We start from the raw sequence: 23,021 nt of genomic DNA, 5'->3' as shown, positions 1-23,021 counted from the left end.
TGCCTGGCGCTGCCATATAGGGGGCCAAAGGGATGGGTGGATAGGGTGGGTGGGTGTTTCATACAGCATTTCAGACCCGCTTTCCTCCCACTTTCTTCACCGGTTGTCCTGCCTGTTCAACGGAGAGCCAGAAGCAGGCGGCTGTTAAGAGGCTGCTCCCCGAAAAGGCCCCCTTGCAGGTGGAGAAATAAAAAGGCTTTTGCACCAGGTGCAGAAAGCGGGAGCTTTTTTGGGGTGGGCGCAGAGCCAGGATTTGGGGAGGGGGATCCCCTTCCCTCCCTCCCTGGAAATGGCGACCTGGAGGTTAGAAGGGACGCCCCTCTGCAGAACTGCCTGCCATCCATGCCGGCTTCACTCCGGAGTGAGCCGCGCGTTGTGAAATGGAACAAAGCGCGCCTCCCCTTTGATCCGTCCCCCTTTGCAAAGCTGGGCTGAGCTTTCCTCCTCCTTCTCCTCCTCCTCCCAGCCCTCCTCCGGAAACTGGTTTATTTTAATTAAGGTCTCCAGCTGGGAGTTGGTTGCAGAGGACACCCTTTGCATGCGGAAGGTCTCGGGTTCAAATCCCGCCGCCACCAGGTAAGGCTGGGAGCGGGCTCTTCTTCCCTCCCCCGCCCGCTGTATTGGGGAGCGGCTGCCGGTCAGTGCAGACGGTGCTGAGCTGGGCGGACCTAACGGTGCATCTCCCTAGGAGGCGGCTTCCTGCGCGCTCCTTGGGAAGGGGGTTGAGGTTCAGTGGGTAGAGCATCTGCACTGCATGCAGAAGGTTTCAGGGTTGATCCCCGGCGTCTCCTGATAAGGCAGGGCTTCGATCCGTAGAGCCGCTGCCAGCCAGTGTAGGCACTATTGAACTAAATGGACTCAATTGTGGGCTTGGGAAGTCCGTGGAAGGAACAGGGACGGGGTGAGTGGGAGTGCAGAAGCAGGAGGTCCCTGGCTGGCAAGGAAGGAGGAGGCAAAGGAGCGGGTGTCATAACAGTTGGTTTCGTAATAAGTTTCCAAAGGAGTAGCTGTGCTATAGTTTAGTCCAGGGCGTATATTGCTAGACTTCAATTCCCATCATTCCCATTCTGGCCATGGCGGATGAGGGTCATCTAGTTCAACCCCCTGCAATGCCGGAATCTTTTGCCCTAGTGCGCATAGCCAAAAACATTTTGGGTTCAATAGGATTGCCAACGTCTTTTTTTCCTGGACGCCTGCCTCTTTCTACCCCTTTTACAAATAAAAATAAAATTGCCAAGTTTGTAAAGCTGAATTTGCACCAGTTAAATGTGGGCTTCCTGCAGCAGATCCAATTTCGTATGGCTGCCATTTGTAAATAGTTATAGTACAGTTGTAAGTTAATGTTGTTTTTTTAAAATTGTTTTTATTGAGAATTTCAACATAACAAATTATCAAAACATATCTTCTTTTCATTCCCCCCATTTTCCCCTCCCCCCTCCCCAAAAAGGAACCCTCCCTCCCTCCCCCCCAGACTTCCCTCAGTTCCTCTCTCTGATTTTTCAACACATATTATTCTCTGCATATTATCAAATTATCATGATCCTTAAATCATCTGTCTATTATGTTAACAATCAATAAATTTGTGTATGTTTATTCAAAGTAAGTTAATGTTGTTATAATGTAATAATAATGGGGAACCCTTGGCCGAAGGTCAAAGGAAAATGGAAAAGCCTCCCCATTGTATTTTCGTTCACAAATCCTGTCTTAAGGGTATGTCTGTGTATGAATAGGGTGAGTCTGTGACCTGGCTCAGGAACTAAGTATTTATCATTGCAAAAGACTGGCCAGGCTCCCCAGGTAATCCAATCAAGTGACCATTAACCGGTAATCTGCCAGACAGGACATAAACAACGCACTCAGATTTCTGTTGTAGACCGCCTTTTCTGTGATGTATGTATGATGTTTCTGGGGGTGGTCTTGGACTCCAGGGCAGGCAATTTAAAATGTCTATATAAGGGCAAGCACACCTTTGTTCTGGGTCCTCCTCCATCCTCCTGTATGTGAGGGGAGCACCCTGTTGCAACAGCTTTAATAAAGATCAGGCTTACTAGCTGCTTTGCTTCTCAATATTCTTTGATTGGCTTCTGTTATTTTCTCCTACCGATAGGGAACCCACTTAAGGACTCTATATGGGCTCTTGGATACCCCATAAGGGAAGAAGGGCAGATCTTGTTTACAACATCTCTCATTTCTGTTTTTTCCCTCACAGGAGAAGTGCCTTGGCTTGTGGCAGCCTCAGCCGCTGTTGCGCCTAACCCCATTCCCCTCTTATTTGACCTAGAGACTGCGAAAGAGTGGCTGGCGAGGAAATGGACGTCGCACCGCCTGTGTGGGAAAGGGTGGCAGGAGCAAGAAATGCCCCCAGCCCTAGAGGACAAAACCGGAGATCCGGAGAACAGATTAAGCAGGAACCAGAGGACAGGCTGCACCGGCACTGGGATGCCCAGTTGCAGGAGTTCCTGAGGACCCTGGAGTCTCCCCACTCTGGCTGGGGGGTCCCCCAGTTGCCGGAGGAGCCCACCCCCTGGGACGACGCCAAGGGCTTCCTGGCCTCCTTCGAGCAAGTGGCCGAAGCCTGCCAGTGGCCCAAGGTGGAGTGGGCGGCCCGACTCCTGCCGGCCCTCAGCGGGGAAGCCGAGCGGGCCGTTAGCCGGCTGGAGGGCCGGGACAGAGAGGATTATGGGAAAGTGAAGGCGGCCATCTTGCAATGGGACAGCTTCCGGAGAGAGACTCGGCGCCAGCGCTTCAGGCGCTTCTGCTACCAGGAGGCCGAGGGGCCGAGAGGGGCTCACCGCCGGCTGCTGGAGCTTTGCGACGGGTGGCTAAGGGTCGAGAAGCACACCAAGGAGCAGATCCTGGAGCTGCTGCTTCTCGAACAGCTCCTGACCATCCTGCCGGCGGAGGTGCAGGACTGGGTCAAGGGACGGAGCCCAGAGAGCTGCTCCCAGGCGGTGGCCCTGGCCGAGGATTACCTGCAGAGGCAGCCAGAGGCCGCGAGGCAGCGACCACAGGTGAGAGGGATCCTGAGCAGCCCGGGATCAGGGCAGGGCAGATTTTCACCTGTCCTGATGTAGAAGGGAAGAGGTCCAGATGGCATTCTGTGGTGGGACATTTTCCCTATCCCTATCTAGGCAGAAGAATAGCTTTTGCTGGGTTTCAGGAGCTGCGGCCAAAGGCAGGGGACTGTCTTAGGTGTCGACAGTTGCCGTCCAGCCGTTTTGGATGGCTTCAGCGGGATTTCAAAGGGCTTTAGAAGCGCCTCAAAAGAAGGGAGGATGTTTAAAATGCCGTCCAGCGAATCCCGGAGTCCTTATCTGGCTGGGATATAAGCTTGGCCCCTTACCTCTCTCGCCCTGACCTAGCCACTGTGATCCACGCGACGGTCACCTCCAGACTGGATTATTGTAACTCACTCTACGTGGGGCTGCCCTTGAGACTGACCCAGAAACTCCAGCGGGTGCAGAATGCCGCGGCGAGACTCCTTATGGGGTCTTCGCTGGGAGATCACATTCATCCGGTACTATACCAGCTGCACTGGCTCCCGGTGGAGTACAGGATCAGGTTTAAGGTGCTGGTTTTAACCTTCAAAGTCCTATACGGCCTAGGACCCTCGTACCTACGGGACCGCCTCTCCTGGTATCCCCCACAGAGGAACCTACGGTCTGCAAATAAAAACATCCTGAAGGTCCCAGGCCTCAGAGAGGTTAGGCTGGCCTCAACTAGAGCCAGGGCTTTCTCGGCTGCGGCTCCAATCCGGTGGAACGCTCTGTCCCAAGAGACTAGGGCCCTGCAGGACCTGACATCTTTCCGCAAGGCCTGCAAGACAGAGTTGTTCCACCAGGCCTTTGGTCAGGGCCCAGCCTGACTCCCTCCTTTGGCAACCTGCACAGAATTTTGCTTAACGGTTGCCATTAATTTGATTTTAATTAATTTTTATAATGAAATGTTTTAGAATGTTGGATTATTTGATTGTTTGATTATTTGATTGTTGTTAGCCGCCCTGAGCCCGGCTTCGGCTGGGGAGGGCGGGATATAAATAAAATTTATTATTATTATTATTAGTTTTCTGGGAGTGTATCTTTTCCCCTTATTATTTTTTTAAAACTCCTACTCACTCTTCTGAGACGCACAGGAGACTTGCTTCAGGCGCCATCTTCTTACCGGAAGTCCCCCTATCCATTTCTGAAAATGTATTTTTCCACAAAGAGGGTGGCAGAGAGAAGGGTGTTCTAGAAAAAAATGGGCATCAGAACATTTTCCAGGGAACCACGTTGCTGTTTTTTTCCTTAAGATTCCCAGGTTCTGAAACAAATCTCATGAAATCATCAATGTAAATATCCATGAGTTCATAAGGTGTCGTCTGAAGCATTATATGTTATAGGGTTGCCATGTTTCAAAAACTTTTGGTAAAGTTCTTGAGCTTTATTTTTCTTTTTTCTTTTTGGCCAAAGCTGAGCTATTTTTAAGAAAATTCTAGACTTGGGTTGCCCTATGTCTGGATTTTTGCGGACCTTTCAACAATTTGCGCCCGGACACTGCTTCCGATTGCAGTACTCTGGCTATGTCCTGGAAATTCCAGATGTATGGCAACCCTAGCATATTGCAGCATATTGGAATGGGGGGGTTGATGTTGTGTACATTTAATGTATGCATATATCAGCTTTTGAAGCGCCTTGCAAAATCCGAAGCTTGCTGTAATTGCTCCAATCATCACCTTTCACTATTCTCGTGCATGGCTGCACGTCCTTCACATACAGTGGTACCTCAGGTTACATACGCTTCAGGTTACAGACTCCGCTAACTCAGAAATATTACCTCGGGTTAAGTACTTTGCTTCAGGATAAGAACAGAAATCGTGCTCCGGCGGCGTGGCAGCAGCAGGAGGCCCCATTAGCTAAAGTGGTGCTTCAGGTTAAGAACAGTTTCAGGTTAAGTACGGACCTCCGGAACGAATTAAGTACTTAACCTGAGGTACCACTGTACTTTGATTTGTCCCTTTCTGATTCTTGCACCTCAACCTTATTTTTCAACATGATTTATTTGTTACTCCAATAAGTAAGCGCTTCGGTTTCCGTGGCTCTGAGCTGACATTGGAGACATGCACAGGAGTCATCCTCTGTCTCATCTTGTTTCTCTGCCCTAAAAAGATATTGTGGCGATCACACAGGGTCCCCGGACGTTTCACCATCTATTGATCCCTGTGCCACCACTTTATTTCTCGCTGCCACCACCCAGGCCCTACCTGGTACAATACTGAGTCCAGTCAGGGTTAAATTGGAACATAAACTTCTGTTTATTTATTGCGGTTTAACAAGCGTGTGGTTTCATAAACGGTATCGGTCAATTGCAATCATGGGGTGCCTATCCAGACCTATAACTTCCGCTACCTGCTCTCACTCACTAAACCACCTCTCAGTTTTTTACTTGTCTTCCTAGCTCCTAACTGTTCCTGACTCAGCTTATTTTGCTACGCTAACTCAACCTACCCACAGACTCTATCCCAATTCACTCCCACTCCAACCAATCACCCAACTCCCAACAAACTCCTCCCTTCGCCCCTCCCAGAGCTGGTTTTATAGTCCCTCTGACTCCACCCCCTGGGTTCTGATTGGGTAACCTGTTTAACTATTTCACCTCCAGCACTCTCATATGTTAACGTCACATATATCCTTGGTGCAATTTCAGGGGCTGAATCCACCGGAAGAAGAGGCGGTGGCAACAGAGTCCTCTGAGGCAGAACAGACTTTGTCTGACCTCGGGTGGAATGTGTTTGGCCAGCGGGCCAAAGAGGAGCAAGTCAGCAGGGATGCTGAGCTGTTGGGTAAGGTTGCTTGTGGGTTTAGATTTTGGGCTTGTGGAGGTTTGTGGTTTGGCTTCAGCTATGGCTGCATTCACACACACACACACACACACACACACACCCCGGAGCTGCTACATTTACATTACAGGAATTTGAAGACTCTTAAATACCGTATTTTTCCGTGTATAAGACGCCCCATATTTTTAGGGACTCCAAGTTAAGAGAAGTGGGGGGGGGGAATGCCCCGTGTATAAGACGACCCACAGTTTCCCACATAACTTTGAAGTAAAAAAAAACCTAGTCTTGTACACGGAAAAGTACGGTATCTCCTGGAAGTCACATTCGTAGTTTCTTGAGAAAGGTGAAGATTAGACAGTGGAAGCATTTTAAAAGAGCTGTATTTAATAAACATTGCTCCTTGTCCAAAGAGGTCCAGGAAAAGTTGGGCTCCTATTATAAAGTACAGTGGTACCTTGGTTCTTGAACTTAATCCGTTCCGGGAGTCCATTTGACTCGCGAAATGGTTCAAAAACCAAAGCGGGGCTTCCGATTGGCTGCAGGAGCTTCCTGCACTCAAGCGGAAGCCGCGTCGGACGTTTGGCTTCTGAAAAACCTTCACAAACCGAAACACTCACTTCCAGTTTTGCGGCATTCGGGAGCCAATTTGTTCGACAACTAAGCCGTTTGGGAACCAAGGTACCACTGTATAACAAAGTATTATTCTATAATATATATAATAAACGCTCTCAGAACAGTGATCTGAAACTGAGGAGCCACCACCGTGAAGACACCGACCCTGCTGGCCTCACCCCAGAGGGAGGAGACATGCAGAGATGGCCTTCTGCTGAAGATCTTTAATCCACCCTAAGAGTCATGACAGCATAAATAGAAGCTGAAATAAAAATGTAATAACGTCAAATCAGCATTTCTACTCCCATTTTCGGATCGCGTTTGTTATTTTTTATATGCATTTTTTTTAAATGAACCGCTTCTAAATATTTTAACTTTTTATGGACAATGTTAACGTTTCTTGTAGACCTCTTAGAATAAATTGAAATAGGCGCCAGACAAGCCTCTGTGGGGAGGGAATCTCAGGAACTGCCACAGACCCCTGTCACAAACATCTTAGGGACGTCAAACAACTGATCTAAACAGCCGAGAGGGTCAGTAGGGAAGGAGACACTCTCCCAGAGATTTGGGGCCTAAGTCCCAAGTCATTCAAGGCTTTAAACACTAGCGTGAGCGCCTTCAGTTAGCCCCGGATATGAACTGGCAAGCAATGGCAGTTTCCTGGTCTTCATTTCTTAATTCCACATTTCCATTTACGCCCAAGCGAATGACCTCCCTGCTTCTTTTCTCCAGCAACGAAAGGTTGGATGAATGTAAGGAAGGAGGAGAAATGTGCAGAAGAGGATTTGAAGGAGGCAGATCCAACTGGAACATCTGCGGAGCCAGCGGAAGAGGATGTTTCCCCGAATCACAAGCAGGGAGGCCTCCCAGAAAGTCAGCTTGGGCAAAAGGAGCAGCAAGAATCTTGTCTGGAGAGCAATGAACAAACCTTGCTTTGTGGAGGAGACAACACAGAAATCGCTGCCCAGCGACAAACCCACCCTGGTAAGAGACAGGATGAAGGGTTAGGGAACTACTGTTTTTTGTCAAAGCGACATCCCCTTGAAGGGTGATCTTTTGGGGGATGAAGCCAGTGATTTATTCTACAAGGTGCAACCGGAAAGTTGGGTGAATGGTCACAGAAATCGGACGGCGAGAAATATTTGAACACACAGGCCCTATAGGCCTTCAAAGTAAGCCGCCTTGGATACATTGCACCGCTGACAACGTTTGTAGAACTGTTGGAAACTTCTGGATAATAATAATAATAATAAATTTATTTATATCCCGCCTTCCCCAGCCGAAGCCAGGCTCAGAGCGGCTAACAACAGTAAAAACAACACAGTTTACATAAAATCACAATCAATTGAAATGCATTCTAAAATCAATTCATTCTAAAATGAATTCAGAGTCAAATTAATGGCAACCATTGGGCTAGAGTTCTATGAGGATTACAGAAGACCTGGTGCCTTGGCCAAAGGCCTGGTGGAACAGCTGGGTCTTGCAGGCCCTGCAGAAAGATGTCAAGTCCCTCAGGGCCCTAGTCTCTTGTGACAGAGCATTCCACCAGATATTGGGGCCATAGCCGAAAAAGCCCTGGCTCTGGTTGAGGCCAGCCTAACCTCCCTGTGGCCCGGGATCTCCAAGTCCTTTTTGTAATGCTTTCCATTTCCTTGTCACAGCAGCTTGGACGTGTGAAATGTTGGGAAATCTGTGCCCTTTCAGATTTCAGTTTTGGAAAAAGGAAGTAATCCAATGGGGCCAGATTGGGAGAATATGGAGGGTGGGACAACTCAGGAACCTCAGTAACAATTTCACGTGGAATATGCAATTCTTCCGCCATCATTCAGATGGACAAACACCGATCCCGTATCAATATCCAGACGGAGGGTCACTTCAATAGTTTGCTGCCCTTCATGGAAACCTTAAACCACTCATACACCGTCTTTCGAGTTACAGCTTCATCTCCGTACACAATTGTGAACGTTTTGTGGGTTTCCGATGCCAATTGTATGTTTGAATATTTCTCGCTGTCCGATTTCTGTGACCATTCACCCAACTTTCCAGTCACACCTTGTATTTAAGAAAATTTAGCTAGAGGTGGGCAAGGCCAGAGCCAGAACTGTTTATGGAACTTCCCCTTTTTATTTTATTTTTCCCCCATGCACTGGGTAAACATCTTAATCAAACTATCCACTACAGCCCCATGGTCTTGTTTATGGTACATCGTCGCCAGTTCAGACCCAGTAAGTGCGTAGACAGACAGATATGAAATTTGGAATTTTTTTTTTGCCCCAACACGCACCACTTTACACTTTAGTAAAAAATCACAGGTCACAAAGCCCATCCTTGGGTAACTCTTTCATAGAATTGTACAGTTGGAGGGATCCCCAATTGTTATCTAATCCAGCCCTCTGCGTTGATAAATAATGGCAGGAAATGTTTCTTTCCTAGGTTATTACACTGTAGTGTGTATTTTTTTTTGGTATTCTTGCAATAGCTTTTCACTTTTCACCAATTCATGTATGATTTTTACTAAGTTTTCTATTTTACAATTTGAAATATTCATTAAACAACCTTAAAATTTGTTTACACTGTAGAATTTACAGTCGTACCTTGGTTTTCGAACGGCTTAGTTGCCTAACAAAACGGCTTCCAAACGCCGCAAACCTGGAAGCAAGTGTTCCGGTTTGTGAACATTTTTTGGAAGCCGAACTTCCGACGCAGCTTCTGCTTGAGTTCCGGAAACTCCTGCAGCCAATCGGAATTGGCGCCTTGGTTTTTAAACTGTTTTGGGAGTCGAATGGACTTCTGGAATAGATTAAGTTCAAGAACCAAGGTACCACTGTATTTTAATGCTGCCAACATTTTCAAGTGTAGATAGTTCCCCCCATATATTCAGTAAACATTTCCCAATCTTCTATAAACGTATGTTCTTCTTGCTCTCTTATTCTATATGTTAGATCCGCAAGCTACGCATATTCCATCAGTTCTTCTTTAGCTGGGGCCTTTCTCCAGTTCGGACCCCGCGAGTCTTCCCCTGAGTGAAGACCAACAAAATGACTTTGGGTGGTTTTCCCCCCCATTCCAACAGGTTATGATGACCAGTCGAGGGAGTGTGACGAGAAATACGGGCGATTGGACTGTCCAGAGGTCCGGCAGGACGGCGAGCACCCGGGAACAGCAGCGGAGAGCGTCTCTCGGCCCAGACGCGAGAGGGCCCCGCTCCAAGAAGAGGCTTTCCGGTGCGGCAACTGCGGGAAGAGTTTCAACCGCAAGCAGAACCTCCTGAGGCACAATCTGACCCACACCGGGGAGAAGCCTTTCAAGTGCGCCTACTGCCCCAAAAGCTTCGTCCAGGTCTCTGACCTGACGCGCCATGAGAGGACCCACACGGGCGAGAAGCCGTTCGGCTGCTCCTTCTGCGAGAAGCGCTTCAACTGCAACTCCAACCTGCTCATGCACGAACGCATCCACACGGGCGAGAAGCCGTTCATGTGCCTGTCGTGCGGGAAGACCTTTGTCCAGATCTCTGACCTGACGCGCCACGAGCGGACCCACACGGGCGAGAGGCCGTACGGCTGCTCCTTCTGCGAGAAGCGCTTCAGCTGCAACTCGCACCTCCTGGTGCACCAGCGGATCCACACGGGCGAGAAGAAGCCGCACCAGTGCGCCACCTGCGGCAAGAGGTTCAGCTACCAGTCAGTGCTGCTGGCACACATGACGGTCCACACGGGCGAGAAGCCCCACGCCTGCCCGCACTGTGGGAAGCGCTTCCATTCCCGCCCGGGCCTCATCCGACATAAGAAGAGCCACGCGGGAGAGAAGCTGGCGCACAAGTGCTCCCTTTGCGCAGAGAGCTTTGGCCAGCGGCAGCAGCTCATGCTCCACGAGCGGACAGCGCACGCGGGGGCCAAGCGATACCATTGCTCAGCCTGTGGGAAGAGCTTCAACACTCACACCACCCTGGCTAGGCATGAAAGGATTCACAAGGGGGGAGCCACATAATAATAATAATAATAATAATAATAATAATAATAATAATATAATAATAATAATAAATTCTATTTATACCCCACCCTCCCTAGCCTAGGCCGGGCTCAGGGCGGCTAACAACCAATAATAAAAGAAGTTGAATGAATACAACTTAAAAACAAAATTAAAAGTAAGCCCAGGGGTAGCCCTAAATATCGGGGAGACCACCTCCTTCCCTACAGACTCTCTGGAGTGTTAAAATGGGCAGAGGGGACCCTGCTCTGGGAAGCCCCTCTGCCATCAGACGTTTGGTGGGTGGCAGCCTGAGACAGGGCCTTTGCAGCAGCAGCCCCTAAACTCTGGAATTCCCTCCTCACATCTGGCATCTTTGTCGTGCAGATTTCATCATCGGCCAGAGGCGCAACATCCAGTCTGTTCTATAGGTATATCGTTTAAAGCTGATTTTAACCTTGTATTTTTATATGGTTGGAGCCCACCCTTGTGGTGAAGGGCAAGTGAGAAACCAAACAGGTAAATAACTGTGATAATGTATTTTGCACGCGTGTGTGCTATTGTGAACCTGTACTTGTTTTTCCCCCTCCTAAATGAATATTTCCTAGAGTAAAAAAAAAATACATTCACCTTGGGAATTTTGTTTGTATTCATTGCTCATTTTCATTTTTTCTCTTTGACATACACACACACTCTTGCGAACCACCCTAAGACTTGTGGATACCTTGGATCCCGAACACCTTGGTACTCGGACGTTTTGGCTCCCGGGCGCCCCAAACCCGGAAGTGACTGTTCCGGTTTTCGAACGTTCTTTTGGAAGCCTGACGGAGCTTCCACGGCTTCCAATTGGCTTCAAGAGCTTCCTGCAGCCAATCAAAACCCGCACTTCGGTTTCCGAACATTTTGGAAGTTGAACAGACTTCCGGAATGGATTCCGTTCGACTTCCGAGGTACGGCTATACAGTGGTACCTCGGGTTAAGTACTTAATTCGTTCCGGAGGTCTGTTCTTAAACTGAAACTGTTCTTAACCTGAAGCACCACTTTAGCTAATGAGGCCTCCTGCTGCCGCCAAGCCGCCGGAGCATGATTTCTGTTCTCATCCTGAAGCAAAGTTCTTAACCCGAGGTACTATTTCTGGGTTAGCGGAGTCTGTAACCTGAAGCGTCTGTAACCTGAAGCATATGTAACCCGAGGTACCACTGTATACAAATTGAATAAATAAGAATAATTTTAAACCACACGTATAGAATAAATAAATGATTTTTCAGTTTTAAGGGTGAAGGGCGAGTTGCAACAATTGAACCGTGATGTTTCAAGCACATTAAAATCAGAAAAATAAGGTGGGTTCTGAAAATATACTTCTTAAGTTTCAAAACCCAAGGCAAAGAGGTTGAAAGACAGGTGTCAGTCCCAAGCTCCTGGGAGGGTCTATGTCTGGAGACCAGACCTGGAAACTGAGGGGGCTTCCTCAGAGGAGTATCAAGGAAAGAAGGACCACCCAGCAGGAGAGGCTGGTTCATGAGGGAGAATGAGTCACTGCTCCCCCAAACTCAGCCTGCCCTCGGCCCATCCACACCTGCCCGTCTTCCCTGTACCAGGTCCAGGTGTAGAAAGTGGCAGCCAGGCTGCTGATGGGGGCATCTGCCCGATATCATGTGGCACAGTGGTTTAAGCTTCTGTGCTGGTCACCCGTTTGCTACTGAGGCAGGTTAAAGGTCCTTGTCTTAATTTAGAAAACCCAACTTAGGTCCAGGGCACCTTGGGGACCGCCTGAACCCTTAGATCAGGCATAGGCAAACTTGGCCCTCCAGATGTTTTGAGACTACAATTCCCATCATCCCTGACCGCCGGTCCTGTTAGCTAGGGATGATGGGAGTTGTAGTCCCAAAACATCTGGAGGGCTGAGTTTGCCTATGCCTGCCTTAGATCCTGGCTGCATCACTGAGATCATACACAGGAGCATCGTTGGCTGTTCCCTGACCTAATGAGGCTCATTTGACGGCAACAAGAAACTGAACCTGTAGTGTCATCGGCCCAATATTGAGGGTGGCGCTGTGGTCTAAACCACTGAGCCTCTTGGGTTTGCCGATCAGAAGGTTGGTGGTTCGAATTCCCACAACGGATTGAGATCGCATTGCTCTGTCCCAGCTCCTGCCAACCTAGCAGTTCAAAAGCATACCAGTGCAAGTAGATAAATAGGTACCACTGTGGCAGGAAGGTAAATGGCGTTTCTGTGCGCTCTGGTTTCCGTCATGGTCTTCTGTTGCACCAGAAGTGGTTTAATCATCCTGGCCACATGACCCAGAAAGCTGTGGACAAACGCCAGCTCCCTTGGCCTGAAAGTGAGATGAGCGCCGCAACCCCATAGTCGCCTTTGACTGGACTTTAACCGTCCGGGGTCCTTTACCTTTTTACCTTATTGAGGAATATTCTGCCAATAGAGATTCAGCAAACATCTTCTGCTTCATCGTTACAATAATAATAATTTATTATTTTTACCCCGCCCATCTGGCTGGGTTTCCCCAGCTACTCTGGGCAGCTTCCAACAAAACACTAAAATACAATAACCTATTAAACAAGGGCTGCTGAAGACTTTCCTATTCCACTAGATCCATGCCATTAATTTGGAATACGTCCTTCCACAACAGATGCCTGCTTTTTTTTACTTTTTAATGTTTTTATGTATTTCTCTTGTAAACCGCTTTGATGTTTCTATGAAATAGAATACATATATGTAATAAAATTATACAAACACATGCATATATACATATGAACTTGAGATGAGTCTGGTTTTTGGATCAGGCCAAAGTAGGTCCATTGAGCCCGGCATCCTGTTCTCTCAGTGACCAACTAGATGCCCCCAAAGGGAAACCTGCGAGCAGGATCCCAGCACAAAAGCATATTTCCCCTCCTGGTATTCAGAAGCGTTACTTCCTCCACAGAGCTCAAGGTGGCTTATGTAGTTCTCTCCCTCTCCATTTGATCCTCACAACAACCCGGTGAGGTAGGTTAGACTGAGAGCTGGTGACAGCAAGCTTCATGGCAGAGTGGGGATTTGATCACAGTCTATCACAGTAACCACTACACCACACTGTCTCTCTGTGTGTGGCAGGCTCAGTAGGTTAGAGCAGGTGCTGACAACGCCAAGGTTGCAGGTTCGATCCCCGTATGGGACAGCTGCATTGCAGAGGGTTGGACTAGAAGATCCTCAGGGATCCCCTTCCAGCTCTGAAATTCTGGGATTATTATTATTATTATTATTATTTATTCATTCATTCATTCCCTGCCCATTTGGCTGGGTTTCCCCAGCCACTCTGGGTGGTTCCTAGCAGAATATTAAAAACAGGACAAAACATCAAACATTAAAAACCTCACTAAACAGGGCTGCCTTCAGATGTCTTCTAAAAGTCAGATAGTCTATGCTTCTATAATTCTTCAACATTTCCTATTCAAAAAACATTTCCTATTTAAAACCAAAAACCAAAAGGAACCAGCACGAAATGTTTAGAATGATTTAAACGCAATCAATGTATAGAATAGATAAAATGCACATTTCCCAGCTTGTGCTCTACCCACTAAACCTCACAGCCACGCGAGGGCAAACACCCGCAACCCACTCAAAGTGTTCGAAGAGTTAAAACCAGCGAGCTCCTTGCGAGTCCTAGAGGGGTTCTGGGAGGTGTGTTTAGGCTTCCTAGGGTGGAAATGCGGAAGTGTGGGTGTGCATGTTTGGGTGTGGGGATGTGCAAAAGAGAGAGAGAGAGGCAGGCGAGGCAGGACGTGAAAAGTCACAATTTCACTTCCTGTGTGCCATTTCTTCCTCTCCAGCTGGTTGGAGCCTCTTCTAGAGAGAGAGTGTGTGTGCGTGTGGTTTTGGGGTGAGTTCTTAGAAATTGCTTCAAATTGCAGATTGTGCTTTTGCTTGCTTGCTTTTTTTAAGCGGGAGGAGAGATGCAAGAAGTTAAGAAGCGAGAGGGATTCCTTCGGTGGCTGGAAAGAAACGAACAGCCAAGGTTGCAATGAGCAGGTGCCTTGCAACATTTGCAGCCCCCAGAATCTCTAGGTTAGGGCAAACCATGCCCCACTCCAGCCCCACCCCCCGTCTGCAACCCTGGCAAGCCACTGGCTGTCATTGACGACAATGGACCCAGGGGTCTGACTCTGTGCAGCTTCCTGGGTTCCAATGCATAGAAATCCCAGTTGCTGGAAACCACAGCCCTCAGCTCCTGTTTTCCCACAGACTGGCCACTGTGAGAACAGGACACCGGACTTAGAGGGGCTGCTGACCTGATCCTGAGGGCTCTTGCGAAAGTCAGACTAGGATAATAGCAAGCCAGGTTCCAGCCCTCCTCCCTCAGACACAATGCTCGCTGGGTCACCTTGGGCTGGTTGCTTTCTCTTGGCCCAGCCTACCTCCCAGGGCTGTCGCTAACATGAGAACATGAGACAAGGCTTGCTGCCGGATTGGGCTGAAACATAGATGTCAACTTTCAGATTTGAAAAGAAGGGATCAGCAGCCTCAGCTGTCCCGGGGACAGTCTACAGGATAACTAACAATCTGGGATAGCAGTGGGAAGCAGCGGGAAACGGCGCTGGAATAAGTGAATTTCCCGCCAAAAAAGGGAAGGTTGACAGCTATGGAAAGCCAGCAGCGGCCATTGTCTTCCATTTTGTAATGTAGCCCCTTGAGGAACAGCAGGTATAAGATGTGTCAGGTGATCCTTATGATGTTTATTTTGAAGCCATGAAAAGCTGTGCTGTCTGATTTCTGGGGATCAGAACTGTCTTAAAGGAGGAGGAGCAGGCCAGGTTGTATTTTTCTGGACAGTTGGCAACTGTACATTGGGGTCTTCTTTTAAGAACCACCTGATATATTTTTAGGACTGCCTTATTTTAGTGATTGCAAGTTTTTAAAAGCAAATATAATTCATCCCTGTTACAGGCCAGTGCAACTACAGTCATACCTTGGTTGTCAAATGCCTTCGACTCGAACGTTTTGGCTCCCAAACACCATAAACCCAAAAGTGAGTGTTCCAGTTTGGGAACATTCTTTGGAACCCAAATGTCCGACGTTGCTTCCGCGGCTTCCGATTGAGTGCTGGAAGCTCCTGCAGCCAATCAGAAGCTGTGCCTTGGTTTTTGAACATTTTCGGAAGTTGAACGGACTTCCGGAATGGATTCCATTTGAGAACCATGGTACGACTGTACTTTTACTCTGGGTGTTTTATGATTTATTAATTTTTAGGCTACTGTTTTCTCTTCTTTTCTGTAATTGTTTTGGAGTTGCTACCTCAAGTGGTGTATTTTATTGCAGTGGTATGGCGCCCTTTTTCACCCCAAAGGGCAAATTCTCTTATGGGAAACCTTCCAGAAGCCACTTGCACAGGGCCGGATATAGCAGTTTTAAAATGCAATATTATAATCAGTTAAAACACCTAAAGAGGGTGCAAATCAGAGCCAGTAAAGGATTTAGGCTGGGAAGAGTCGCAAGAACCAGACAGAGAAGATTGAAAGGCCACATTCCCCCTCCCCTCCCCACAGGCGTGAGGTTGCTCTTTTTGTAAGTGCAATAGCAGGGATCATTCAGTTTGAAATGTAAGGGTTAATTCTGATATCAGCTGATATCAGCTTGGCAACCAGGCAGAGTGGCGTGATGTTCATTGAGGTAGCAAATGCTGTGATTGGCTGTGCAGTTCTGAGGTAGTTTTTCTTCCGTATGCTTGGGTCAGTGTCTCCCTGCTACATGCAAGGCTTGAAGTACAAAATGCTTCTCTATGTTCCTTTTCCTCAGATCATACTCTGTAGAGTGTTTTCATTCTTGTGGGCTTACTTTGTTCAGTTTTCTCAGTAAAGTGTTGAGGCAGGACTTCTCTCCAGACTCTTGTCTGCCTTGTTTGAGTGTCTTTGCTAACATTTCAAATAAATCACTCGCATTTCTCTGAGACCTGGGGCCGTAGGGCGGCATATAAATTTAATAAATAATAACATAAATGCCTCTTTTGCCCAGGGAGCCAGGACCTCCTCTTCAGCCCCCTCTGTGATCTTGCACGAGAAGCTTGCGCCAGGGATGAAAATGGAGGAACCAAGCCAAGCAGCCCCCAAACCGGTGGAGGGAGCAGAGAGTGTGAGGAAGCCCCACCAGAGGGGCTGCATCCGGGAATTCCTGCAAAAGATGCCGTCCCAGCACCAAGTGAAAGAGGAAGGAGGGGAAGGGCTCCTTCAGCGCTGGGAGGTCCAGTGGCAGGAGTTCCTGAAGGAAGTGGAGTCCCCTCACGTGGGTTGGGGGGTCCCGCAGCCGCCAGAGGAGCCCACCCCCTGGGACGATACCAAGGCCTTCTTCGCCTCCTTTGAGCAAGTGGCCGAAGCCTGCCGGTGGCCCCGGGAGGAGTGGGCAGCTCGCCTCTCGCCGGCCCTCAGCGGAGAAGCCGAGCGGGCCTTCCGCAGGCTGGAGGGCCGGGACAGAGAGGATTATGGGAAAGTGAAGGCGGCCATTTTGCGCGGGGATGCCATCAGCAGGGAGAAGAACCGCCAGTACTTCCGGCGCTTCTGCTACCGGGAAGCCGAGGGGCCGCGAGGGGCCTACAGCCGCCTCCAGGAGCTCTGCCGGCGGTGGCTGAAGGTGGAGAGGCACTCCAAGGAGCAGATCCTGGAGCTTCTGATCCTGGAGCAGTTCCTGACCATCCTGCCTCCAGAGATCCAGAGCTGGGTCAGGGAACGGGGGCCAGAGACCTGCTTCCAGGCAGTGGCCCTGGCTGAGGACTTCCTGCTGAGGCAGCAGGAGGCAGAGCAGCCAAAACCTCAGGTGAGCTCCTTGTGTTCTTTGCTTTCCCCAAGTTGGGAACAGATGAGCAGCCAGTAACCTGGGGAAGGGGGGCAGGTTTTTAATTTTTTTATTATTCATTAAATTTCTATACCACCCTTCATCCAAGGATCACAGGGCTCTTTATATTATAATAATAAAAAATACATAACATAATAACAAGCAAACATAATAACAAGCAAAACAATTTTAAAAAACCCGTAGGGTAAAAGGCCGTTGATTGTTTAATTAGCCAAATGCCTGGGGCTGTAAAGGCTGCAGATAAAGTGAATCAGATGGGCGGGAAATTTTGTAATTGGTGTTTCGTTTGGATACTTGTCATTGACCATAATAAAACGACTTGACTTGATTCGGTTGGCCGTTAGGTAGCTGACACATTTCCAAGCGCTTTCCAACTAAAACACTGCCATCCATCAAAATGGTCGATTCTCCAAATGTTACAGTGCATTTCTGCAGCCAAGTAACAGGTACAAAAATTGTGCTGACTCTTACTGTTTATTATCATTATCATTTATTTGTTAAATATATCAGCCCTTATCTGTAGATCTCAGAGGGGTTCACAGCATAAAAATACAGTGGTAACTCGGGTTACATATGCTTCAGGTTACATACGCTTCAGATTACAGACTCCGCTAACCCAGAAATAGCACCTCGGGTTAAGAACTTTGCTTCAGGATGAGAAGAGAAATTGTGCTCCGGCGGCGCGGCAGCAACAGGAGGCCCCATTAGCTAAAGTGGTGCTTCAGGTTAAGAACACTTTCAGGTTAAGAACGGACCTCTGGAACGAATTAAGTACTTAACCTGAGGTACCACTGTACATTCTAAAAACACAAAATACGTAATAAAAACACGAACAAGACCAACAAACTAGGAATCCTCGCTCTCCCCCTCCCAAAAACACATTTTAAAAGATACAGGATGTTAATCAGCCAAAGCCCTGGTGGAAGAGGAACGTTATACACCTAAAGCTATATAATGAAGGCACCAAGCGTGCCTCCCTAGAGAGATCATTCCACCAATCATCATCTTGATCAAAACCCAATATATAGATATATTTATAATAAAAAGAACCAGCGAACCTATGTAAAAATGTGGAGAAAGGAACTTGAAAGACTGAGAAGGCGAGAATAATAAAGGACAGCATCTCCCATCCATAATTGCAAACCTTTCCTCTGTTGCTCGTGTAATCCCTTGCTGAAAAGCTGATGGGCTGGAGGGGAACTCAAAGGGCCAGGGGAAGTCTGACGGAGGGCCGCATGCAACCTGTGGGTCAGGGGGTTCCCCCTCCCACCCGTGCCCTAAGTCCTGTCCTTAGAGAATCTCCTCTGCTATTTCAGGTAAGCGTGCCGTTTGAGGAGGTGGTCCTGAGCTTCTGCGAGCCGGAACTGGTTCCTTCTGACCCCGTCCACCGGCAGATGCGCCGGGAGACCAAGCAGGAAGCTGACAACGGAGAGGCCCTCTTGACAGGTGAGGATGGCAAAGGTGTGTCTTAAGGCGCTTGGAATAGGTTGGAAGGTTCAGGACCGCCGAAAGGATGTCCTTCTTCACTTAAGCTCATAGTTAAGCTGCCTCATTCCCACTAGGCAGTGTTGGCCCCCAAACCTGGGTGCCTTTGAAAGAGGATTAGACAAATTCATGGGCGGACAAGGGGATCACATCCCCTTTAGTCAATAGATTGACAATATGACAATGAAAGGTTATTTATGTAAGGTGAAAGGTAAAAGGACTGGACGGTTAAGTCCAGTCAATGGTGACTATGGGTTTGCGGCGCTCATCTCGCTTTCAGGCCGAGGGAGCTGGTGTTTGTCCACAGACAGCTTTCCGGGTCATGTGGCCAGCAGGACTAAACCGCTTCTGGCGCAACGGGACACTGACGGAAGCTAGAGTGCACGGAAACGCCGTTTACCTTCCTGCCGGAGCGGTACCTATGTATCTACTTGCACTGGTGTGCTTTCGAACTGCTAGGTTGGCAGGAGCTGGGACAGAGCAACGGGAGCTCACCCGTCACGGGCTTTCAAACCACCTACCTTACTGCAGCCCGTGTTTTGTTAGTCCAGAAATGGAAAACGAGCGAGGTCCTGACTAAAGAAGAATGGCAATTTAAGCTGATGCAATATGCGCAACTTGCAGACTTAACATATAGAATAAGAGAACAAGAAGAACATACGTTTAGAAAAGATTGGAAAATGTTTATTGAATATATGGGGGGAAATTATGTACACTTGAAAACGTTAGCAGCATTAAGATAAATTCAACAATGCAAATAAGCTTTGATGGATGGAATAATGGAATACTGAATGGTTTAGTTTATGTAAAATATGCAGGGATTTATGATATGCAAAATGAACCATAACATTTTCCAATCTGCTTTAAACGTATGTTCTTCTTGTTCTGTTATTCTATATGTTAAATCCGCAAGCTGTATATATCCCATCAGTTTAAGTTGCCATTCTTCTTTGGTTGGGACCTCGCTCATTTTCCATTTTTGGGCTAACAAAACACGGGCCGCAGTTGTTGCATACATAAATAACCGTTTTTTGAAACCTGGGAATTTCCGTCTGAATTATCCCCAACAAAAAAAAAAACACTGGTTGTTGTTGTTCTTAAGTACTTTTAAACATTTTTTTCAGTTCATTCTACAATTATTTCTCAGTACTCTTTTACCCTTTTACAAGTCCACCACATATGAAAAAACGTACCCTCAACCTCTTTGCATCTCCAGCACTTATCTGAAATTTTATTTTCCCGTTCAGGAGCTAAAGGGTGGACGAACCTCAACGAAGCGGAGAGGTACAGCCCTGAAGATCGTGAGCATCTGTCACCACGTGGGACGTCGGTTTGGGGAGCAGGAGAGGACGTTTCCTGTTTCCGTGAGCAGGGAAACGCTCGGGGTGGGCACCAGGAAGCGGACTTGGGGCGAGAAGTCGGTGTGTCTGTCCCGTTTGGGGGCACATTCCAGGATCTGAAGGAGGATGCACACCAGCGGAGGAGTCACACTGGTAAGAGACCAAGCGTCTGCACCGCGTATAGGAAGAGGTTCGGCCAGAGCGCGAACCTCCTTAAGCACGAGAACATCCACTCGGGAGAAAAGGCATTCAAGTGCTCCGACTGCGGGAAGCGGTTTGGCCAGAAGTTCCACCTTCTCGGGCACCGCAAGAGATGCGAGAGCGAGAGGCCTCACAAGTGCCCCACCTGCGGGAAAAGGTTCTCTCGCAGCTCCTACCTTAACACTCACCAGAGAATCCACACGGGGGAAAGACCCTACGAGTGTTCGCGGTGCGGGAAAAGCTTTAGCCAGAAAGCTAACCTTAACACGCACCGCAGGATTCATACGGGGGAAAAGCCCCATGAGTGCCCGGTGTGCGGGAAAAGGTTCTCTCGCAATACTTGCCTTAATAGACATCAGAGAATCCACACTGCGCGCTAAGCTATAAAGATGGCACGGACTGCAGGGGGGTTATTTTTCCATGGCAGCGGGGTGAGATGCAGGAGATCAGTACTGCCAATGAGTGATTGAGTGGATTGCTCACCCGGGCTAAACTTCAGTCGCAAAAATGTCCTGTGTTTAGACATTGTGTAATGCAGGAGCATTCGGTTGCTAACACAATAAAGAATATTCTCCATTCCTTCCACGGCTATTTTGATTTTTGATTTATTTATTTTTGGAGCAATTGTCTGCACGCACACAACCAAAAAACAATCAAGGGGCCAGAGCAACTCTCCGCGAAGGAAAGGTTGCACCCTTTAGAGCTTTTTAGCGTAGAAGAATAAAAAGTGAGGAACATGATGATAGAGGGGTATAATATTATGCAGGTTTTGGAGAAAGAGGTTTTTCACCCTCTCTTATAAAATAATAATAATTTATTATTTGTACCCCACCCATCTGGCTGGGTTTCCCAGCCACTCTGGGCGGCTTCCAACCGAATATTAAAAACAATACAGTACCAGGCATTTAAAACTTCCCTAAACAGGGCCGCCTTCAGTTGTAGGTAAAAGATTGCCTTGACATCTGCTGGGAGGGCGTTCCACAGGGCAGGCGCCACTACCAAGAAGGCCCTCTGCCTGGTTCCCTGTAACCTCACTTCTCACAGCCAGAAGGCCCTCGGTGCTGGACCTCAGTGTCCAGGCAGAACGATGGGGGCGGAGACGCTCCTTCAGGTATACTGGGCCGAGGCCGTTTAGGCCTTTAAAGGTCAACACCAGCACTTTGAATTGTGCTCGGAAACATACTGGGAGCCAATGAAGATCTTTCAGGACCGGTGTTATATGGTCCCGGTGGCCACTCCCAGTCACCAGTCTAGCTGCCACATTCTGGATTAATTGCAGTTTCCGAGTCACCTTCAAAGGTGACTAGAACTTGTGGACACCCAATGAAGCCAAATTTCAGAAGAGTCAGGACAGGCAATATAAGGTAGTTTTTCACGCAGTGCGCACAGTTAAACTACAGAACTCCCTCCCACAGAGGCAATGAGGGCCACCAGCTTAGCTGGCTTTGTGAAGAACGTGGACAGAGGGAAGTTCTTTCCTGCCCATAACACTAACGTCCAGCGAAGCTGAATGGTGAGAGATCCAGGAAAGACAAAAGGCAGGACATATTCATCTGACATACACAAGACATGGCAGCATCTGCTTTTGCAAAGGGAGCTGGAGAAATCAGTGGAGGTTAAGGTTATCAGTGCCTTCTTTGGCGATCCCTCATAATCGAGTAGAAGGGACGCGGGTGGAGCTGTGGGTTAAACCACAGAGTCTAGGACTTGCCGAGCAGAAGGTCGGCAGTTCGAATCCCCGTGATGGGGTGAGCTCCCATTGCTCGGTCCCTGCTCCTGCCAACCTAGCAGTTTGAAAGCACATCAAAGTGCAAGTAGATAAATAGGTACCGCTCTGGCGGGAAGGTAAAACGGCGTTTCCATGCGCTGCTCTGGTTCGCCAGAAGCGGCTTAGTCATGCTGGCCACATGCCCCAGAAGCTGTACGCCAGCTCCCTCGGCCAGTAAAGCGAGATGAGCGCCACAACCCCAGAGTCGATCACGATTGGACCTAATGGTCAGGGGTCTCTTTACCTTTTACCATAATCAAGTAATATTGTCTCCCAAGAACACGGTTTTAACAGTGAGTCTGTAAGTGACTGTGGAGGCCAATTCTGGATCCACACGTCCTTCCACAGTGGGGACATTGGTTTCTGGATGGGGGTTGATCATGGTGAGGGTTTGCCAAGCGTGCCTTCCTCTTAGCATGTTTCTCCCTTTCATCCTGAGTTCAAGCATCTTCAAAGCCCATGGCACTTTTGGTAAAGGCTGTTCTCCAACTGGAGTGCTCGCAGGCCAGTGTTTCCCAATTGTCAGTGTTTATACTACATTTTTTAAAGATTTGCCTTGAGAAAGTCTTTAAACCACTTTTGTTGACCACCAGCATTACACTTTCCATTTTTAAGTGCGGAATAGAGCAGTTGCTTTGGAAGACAACAATCAGGCAACATGACCGGTCCAACGAAGAACCATTGTTTCGACACTGGTGACTGGCTACTAACTGCAATGGCTCGTGTTCTCCCTTCATGCCAGAAGCTGTATATGCCTCTGAATGCCAGTCGCTGGGAATCACAAATGGGGAGAGTCGTGCTGGTGCGTTCAGGTCTTGTAATGGTGGGGCATTTGGTTGAGCACACTGAGAACAGGGTGCTGGACCAGGTGAGCCCACTGTTCTGGTCCAGGCCTGTTGTATTCAGGTCTTGCTTCCAAACTGAGTGGCCCCTGAATGTGGGAAACCTGATGGGTCTTTAGCAAGATCCAGCAGGCCAGCAGGAGGCAT

General features: G+C 48.3%; 2 protein-coding genes across 7 annotated transcripts; both read left to right on the top strand.

Moving 5' to 3' along the window:
- The first annotated feature begins 218 nt into the window (after window positions 1–218).
- On the top strand, window positions 219–11,034 carry LOC308469491 (uncharacterized protein). Of its 2 annotated transcripts, XM_080992021.1 has the most exons (5): window positions 232–576; window positions 2,282–3,011; window positions 5,686–5,821; window positions 7,163–7,414; window positions 9,504–11,034. In XM_080992021.1, the coding sequence occupies exons 1-5, from the start codon at window positions 539–541 to the stop codon at window positions 10,415–10,417; spliced, it is 2,070 nt and encodes a 689-aa protein (XP_080848147.1). In that variant the 5' UTR covers window positions 232–538; the 3' UTR covers window positions 10,418–11,034. The 2 variants fall into 2 exon arrangements, with proteins under 2 accessions (XP_080848148.1, XP_080848147.1); XM_080992022.1 differs by lacking the exon at window positions 7,163–7,414 and having other exon boundaries at window positions 219–576.
- A 3,006-nt stretch (window positions 11,035–14,040) lies between these two features.
- Window positions 14,041–20,845, top strand: LOC308469614 (uncharacterized protein). 5 transcript variants are annotated; one of them, XM_080992330.1, is made up of 4 exons: window positions 14,041–14,267; window positions 16,405–17,199; window positions 18,555–18,684; window positions 19,971–20,845. In XM_080992330.1, the coding sequence occupies exons 1-4, from the start codon at window positions 14,103–14,105 to the stop codon at window positions 20,642–20,644; spliced, it is 1,764 nt and encodes a 587-aa protein (XP_080848456.1). In that variant the 5' UTR covers window positions 14,041–14,102; the 3' UTR covers window positions 20,645–20,845. The 5 variants fall into 5 exon arrangements, with proteins under 5 accessions (XP_080848456.1, XP_080848458.1, XP_080848459.1 ...); XM_080992332.1 differs by having other exon boundaries at window positions 14,056–14,275; XM_080992333.1 differs by having other exon boundaries at window positions 14,056–14,279.
- Window positions 20,846–23,021: the final 2,176 nt, after the last annotated feature.

The sequence above is a fragment of the Podarcis pityusensis genome (assembly GCF_964106645.2).
Source record: "Podarcis pityusensis genome assembly, chromosome: 2".
In the NCBI taxonomy this organism is placed as follows: Eukaryota; Metazoa; Chordata; class Lepidosauria; order Squamata; family Lacertidae; genus Podarcis; species Podarcis pityusensis.
The sequence above is the reverse complement of the archived record's forward strand: the minus strand, read 5'-3'. Positions and strand labels throughout refer to the sequence as shown.

Coding starts and splice junctions, on each gene's coding strand:
- LOC308469614 (XM_080992330.1), top strand. CDS start 14,103: ATGCGGAAGTGTGGGTGTGCATGTTTGGGTGTGGGGATGTGCAAAAGA. Junction 14,268..16,404: donor AGAGAGTGTGTGTGCGTGTG/GTTTTGGGGTGA, acceptor TCTTTTGCCCAG/GGAGCCAGGACCTCCTCTTC. Junction 18,685..19,970: donor CGGAGAGGCCCTCTTGACAG/GTGAGGATGGCA, acceptor TTTCCCGTTCAG/GAGCTAAAGGGTGGACGAAC.
- LOC308469491 (XM_080992021.1), top strand. CDS start 539: ATGCGGAAGGTCTCGGGTTCAAATCCCGCCGCCACCAG. Junction 5,822..7,162: donor CAGGGATGCTGAGCTGTTGG/GTAAGGTTGCTT, acceptor TCTTTTCTCCAG/CAACGAAAGGTTGGATGAAT. Junction 7,415..9,503: donor CCAGCGACAAACCCACCCTG/GTAAGAGACAGG, acceptor CCATTCCAACAG/GTTATGATGACCAGTCGAGG.